Source organism: Phaseolus vulgaris, chromosome 1 (assembly GCF_000499845.2).
Source record: "Phaseolus vulgaris cultivar G19833 chromosome 1, P. vulgaris v2.0, whole genome shotgun sequence".
Classification (NCBI taxonomy): domain Eukaryota; kingdom Viridiplantae; phylum Streptophyta; class Magnoliopsida; order Fabales; family Fabaceae; genus Phaseolus; species Phaseolus vulgaris.
Genome location: NC_023759.2, coordinates 4726772 through 4732527, shown reverse-complemented (window position 1 = coordinate 4732527; position 5756 = coordinate 4726772). Strand labels below are relative to the sequence as shown.

The 5756-nt window shown below is 35.2% G+C and overlaps 1 protein-coding gene across 1 annotated transcript; it reads right to left on the bottom strand.

The window, feature by feature from the left end:
• Positions 1–576: 576 nt before the first annotated feature.
• LOC137815356 (uncharacterized) lies at positions 577–1602 on the bottom strand. The gene is made up of 3 exons (XM_068618500.1): positions 1502–1602; positions 1185–1420; positions 577–938 (listed from the first exon to the last, which is right to left on the bottom strand). Exons 1-3 carry the CDS (start codon positions 1600–1602, stop codon positions 577–579), a joined length of 699 nt encoding a protein of 232 aa, XP_068474601.1.
• Between the last annotated feature and the right edge of the window lie 4154 nt (positions 1603–5756).

The window sequence follows — 5756 nt, the reverse complement described above, 5'->3', positions numbered from 1 at the left end:
CGCACAAGATGTCAATCCACCTGAAGCAATAGGTCCAAACCTGATACACTATTTTACACTCCAAAAACAAGTGTTGGTTTGATTCTCCCCCATACATGACAAAAAGCATAGTTGGGATTACTAATCATGACCCCTCTCTCAGTCAATGACATTTTTGTTGGTAATCTATCCAATAGAACCCTCAAAGTCGTAGTTAGTACATTTGACAATGCCTTTAACATCGATAGATGTTTAAAAACATCATTGTAAGAACTTGTGACGTAATTAGATAAGCATTCATAAGCTTTTTTGACTGAAAAAGAACCCGAGACATCTCCTTCCCAAACTTTTTTGTCCTGCTTCTCCCTATCAATGTTGTTAAAATCATAACTCGTAGGCGAATCAGAGAGGAAAAAAAACTCATAACTCGGGGATCATAACTCGACTAGGAAGAGTTACTATTCGAGTTACTATACATAAGATAATTAAAAATAGACTCGTAATTTATGAAATGATCCAAATATATAACATAACTAAATGGTCTAAATGCATAACATACTTAAAAGTAGATTCAACATAATGTTTAATACAGATAAACTATCCAACTAAATCATTCACATTAATCATAGGATAATCATCTTGGTCTTCCAAAAGATTTTCATTTTCATTATCATCAATTGAAGGAACTTCCAAATCATCATCAATTGGAGGAACTTCCAAATCATTTGTTGCTCCTCTACTAGTATCATCTTCTCCAACTTCAAGTAATATGTCTTCATCTAAACCATATAATGTTTCATTTTCCTCCACAGTCCATTCATCATCAGAAGAAATATCATTAATAGTATATTCTTTTGTTTTTCTAACATCTTTCTTCTTCGTCAATCTTGAATTAGTCATCACAAACACCATTTCATTCATAGTCATTTGGTGTAAACGATTTATTTTCTTAGTGGGACCTAAATAATTATAAAACTAGTTAACACATCATATGATCATCTAAAAAATAATTATGAAATCACTTTCAATAATTTAAATTCTTACCCTTTCAAAAGCACTCCAATTACACTCACAGCTAGATGAACTACAAGTCAAACTCAGTACTCTAATTGCAAATCTTTGTAGTTTTAGATGTTGATCACCATATAATTACCACCATTGTGATGGAATTTTGGTCTTGAGTCCAAGCTGAGCTAAGGGAGTACCATACAATCCAGACTTGGTCTTGAAACTCTCTAATTGAACATCAATTTTACCCATCACATCAAGGTCTCTCACCAACCTCTCCAAACATTCATACAGTCCACGTTTCACCTCATAATCAACTTTAAAGTCAGGATGATAGTGTAACATGGGATTAAGATAATAGCCTACAACATGCAACGACCTATGCAATTGGTTGTCCCATCTTTGATCAATGATTTCCCAAAGGGGAGTGTAGCTAAATAAGATAAAAATAAATAAATTAATCTCCAAAACAAGTCTATATATCTAATTGAGAAATCAAATATAGGTAAATTACCTTTTACTAACTCCATTGAAGAGACTTTGTATCTTCTCTTTTGCAATATCCATCTCTTCATAAATAAATCTCATGGCTGGTTTCTCATCTGAATCAACCATGTGCAACACTTTAATCAGGAGGAAGAACACCCCTCAAACAATTTAAAATATTTTTCCAAAATCCCTTGTCCAATATCAAATTTTCCACCAACATTACTTCCTTTGTGTTGGGAAGGCAAATCTCAGAGGAGTTTGGCTTGAAGATGACTTGATAACCCTTGTCACACAGTTGACTAATGCTAAGCAGGTTGTGTTTTAGATCTTTCACATACAAGACATCATGAATCAATAAGTTGTTCTTGTCTCCTATAGAGTCTCTTCCAAGAATCCTTTCCTTGTTGTTGTCTCCATATGTCACATGCCCTTCTTGTTTGAAAGTGATGTTCACAAACTTAGATTTATCTCCAGACATGTGTTTGGAACAGCCACTGTCCAGGTACCACAGCTGCATGCTTTTTATCAAATTTCCCTACAAAAGACAAATTCAAGTACCAAGATTTGGTCCCCTTACAAAAGTGGGTCCTTTTGCATTACATTTATCACTAGGAACTTCAGAGTCTTTGGGAATCCATCTCATAATACCTTTAGGAACAAAATATTTCCTAATTTTATAGAATCTAACAGAGTGACCTCTCTTCATGCAATAAAAACATGTAACAACCGGTTGTTTCGATTTTCAATCGGTTATTTTTCTGGTAGTTTTGAAAAAGAGTTTGAAAACTTATTATGCTTGCTCTGTGGATTAAAACATAATCCTGCTTTTTCAAAAACACAATTTTGAGATGCCAAAACATTCTAAAAGTTGGATTTACCCTTTGAAAGTTTATCCACAGTTTTCACAAGGTAGTGAACCTTCTTTTCAAGAGATTCACAATTTTCACAAACAAGAGAGTCACACTTGCAATAAGAGTTTTTGTAAAGCATTTCAAGATTTTCAAAATCAGTTTTTGAATTCTCCAACTCTTCTTCTAGTGCCTTGACCCTATTTTCAAGCCAGTTGTTCAACCCTTTCAATCGGTTGTTTAAGAGAGTCAATCGGTTAGCTTCCTCATGAGTTTCTTTAAAAGCTTGAAGCAATTGACTATAGTTTTCAGCATTTAAAGAAGTACAAGAACTTACACTACTTACATCATCTTCCTTTTTGGTCATCAAACACAGATTGACTCCTTTTTTTATTTTTCTTTCTTTTCCTTCTTGCTTGACTTCTTGTCCTTGATCCCACATCTCCTTAGCAAATTCACATTTTGAGACCTTGAAAAACTCTTTAGAATTTAAGGTAGAGGTGATAATATTTTGTGCAATGCAATCAAACCTTGCTCTTTTATTTTCATCATCAGTCCATTAGGACCAAGGTTTTTCAATAAAAACATCATCCTTTTCAAACTTAGGAATAAAAGGGTCATTTTCAATAGCATCTCATATTCCTCTATCTAGAGATTCAACAAAGATTTTCATTTTAACCTTCCAAAACTGATAGTTCAAACTACAAAACAAAGGTGACCTGTTAATTGAGACACCCTCCCCAAAAGGTAGTTTTTCAGCCATAGAAAAAGGATTTAGGGGGGGGGGGGGTGAATTGTTTATAAGAGATTTTCAAAAACTTTTGAAGGTTTAATGAAATTCTGTGAAGAAATCCATAAGAGGAATCAAGTTAGCCAAAAACATAAACTATTTTAAAGCAAAACACAAAAAAACAATCGGTTGTTTCTTCGAATCAATCGATTGTTTATACCAGTTAAAACTTAAACAACTTAAAAGCAAAATTTAAAGAAGTTCAGAGAAAGAGAAATGCACACAAGCAGTTTATACTAGTTCACTCTTACAACAAGAGCTACATCTAATTCCCAGAAACCTCTAGGTAATCCACTGAGCAATCAAACCAGATTACAAACACCACACACCAAAGTACCTTGAACCCCTCAAGAAACATACTACCTTTGACAAACCACACCAAGAGTATTGGTCTTGAACACCTCAAGAACACACAACACTCATTGGCAATACAACAACAAAAATATATACAATTGCAATCCTATCCACTCTCTCTTGAAAATCCAAGCCTTGATGTGCATCTTCAAAACTTGAGATAAAAAATGTCAAACTAAATTTCTCAAAACTGTTTCTTACTCTTTAGAAACATATAACAAACTATTTATATTTTCCAAAGATTGGTCAAAACATTTAATGAATGAGCGTATTCAGTTAGAAATCATTTAAGACAGATTCACCAATTAAAACTGAATTACGTTAGGATTTTCAAAGAAACAATTGGTTGAAACCACGAAAGAACCGATTGATTTGGTTTGACAGTTTAGTCAACTAAGTCAAACAACTTTCAACCTTTTTCAAAACATCTAAGAACAAAACAACCGGTTGATTCGACAAAACAACATGTTGTTTTTCACTTAGTTGGAAAAACATATAATTTCAAAAAGGTTTTAATTCACATCAGTTTTAGATTCAACAAAAGAGTGGATCACACTTTAATCTACCCAGATCCCACCCACACATAGCAGCAACACCAGTCTTTCATCAAACACCTTGGATTTGGATTCTTCAAAGCACTTGATCACTCTTGATAAATAGTTGTCCTCTTCCTATTCGTCCATCCATCTGTCATTATTGTACATCCAGTTTTTTACTAAACAACTTTATGTTCTTCTACAATCTGCTTTGTCCTCTCAACCTCTTGCTTCAAATATTTCACTCTTATTTCATGATATGATGGTGGCTTTAATCTGGGATCATGTCTACCAATTAACTCAACCATCTTCTTAAATTCCTAACTGTTTGCTACATTAAAAGGAATAACATTATTGTAGAAAAACCTAGCAATCTTCTTTGTCATTCTTCTTGAAAATTGCATTAATTGTACTTTGAGTTCCCTTTCTTTTAAACATATTTGATGAGTCCCCAATCTCTTCTCCACTTGATCTTTTTCTAGCATTTTCTTTTGTCTGTCCAATATTACTCTCTTCTATAGAGATTGATTTCCTTACCAAACTTCGCTGCAGATTAAGAACAATATCCAACATTGATTTTTTAACATCTTCCGGCATCGATACATAAGCTCCCACATCCTTTGAAGTCCCAGCTAGATGGTGTTTTAATCTGTAAACCCCTTTTGTCAAAACTTTTTCACAGTACTTACATTTTAAGTTCCTTGTTTTTCCATCAACAGACACACAATGTTTCCACGCTGGATCAGTTCTTCCACTTGCCATTATAAGTTATAACTTATAACCCAAATCGCGTGAACAATGGCGAAGTAGAGAAAATCGCGTGAGCACTGGTGGAGTCGAGCAAATCGCGCGAGCAGTGGCGGAGGCAGTGCGACGGTCGTGCACAGTGACGGAGGTCGCGTGCACAGTGGTGGAAGCGCGCGAATGGCGACACGTAGCACGAACGACGAAGGCAGCGAAACGGCGACCACGATCGGGGCCCAAACGGCGCGACAGAGGCACATGTTCTTCAAATTAGGGTTACGTTTTAGGATTAGGGTTTCTGAGACTCAAATTAAGGTTTTAATTAGGTTTTGGGGTTTTTTTTTGGGCCCGCGTCATGGATCGCGAAGGCCCATGATCGCTTGATCCAACCCCTGGATCGCTCCGATTCGGTGAGAATTCGATCCATCCACCAATCCAACATGTTTTCTGATTAAAAGATCGTAAGATTGTGATTTTTACTATCTAACTCGCGATCATAACAACACTTCTCCCTATTCATCTTTACACTTAAAAGGGTCCTTATCAATTCTTCTTCTTAAGCAAGCTCCCATACGAACCTATTTCATCTCCATTTTAACCTCCAATGTCATTATGAATCTTCCCAGACACCAACTTCTCCAACCTTAAGCCCTTGATCCAGGAATATTAAGTATAACCTAGAAAAAAAATATTTGAGATTATTGTTGACTACCCAAGCATCCTCCCAAAATTTGACTATGTCTCCTGCTCCATTTCTCCATGAAATTGCTTTTTGAAACCAACCCTCTTCTTAACCTTTCCACAAACTTTAAAAAGGTCTTTCCACCACCAAGATTGGTATTTTCTTTGAGTTTGAGTTTGTCCTAGATCAGTTCCATACTTTGACAATATAATATCTTTCCATTCTCTACTTTTTACACTTTCAATACGCTATTTCCACTTAGACAGGAGTGCAATATTGAATTTGAGAACCTCTTTAAAACCTAAATCTCCCTCCTCCTTTGACTT

Bases quoted from the DNA above. Each gene is read 5' to 3' on its own strand.
- LOC137815356 (XM_068618500.1), bottom strand. From the start codon at position 1,602: ATGGTTGATTCAGATGAGAAACCAGCCATGAGATTTATTTATGAAGAG. The intron at 1,421-1,501 runs GTAATTTACCTA...TATCTTATTTAG, and splicing joins TTCAATGGAGTTAGTAAAAG to CTACACTCCCCTTTGGGAAA. The intron at 939-1,184 runs GTACTCCCTTAG...ATAATTATTTAG, and splicing joins GACCAAGTCTGGATTGTATG to GTCCCACTAAGAAAATAAAT.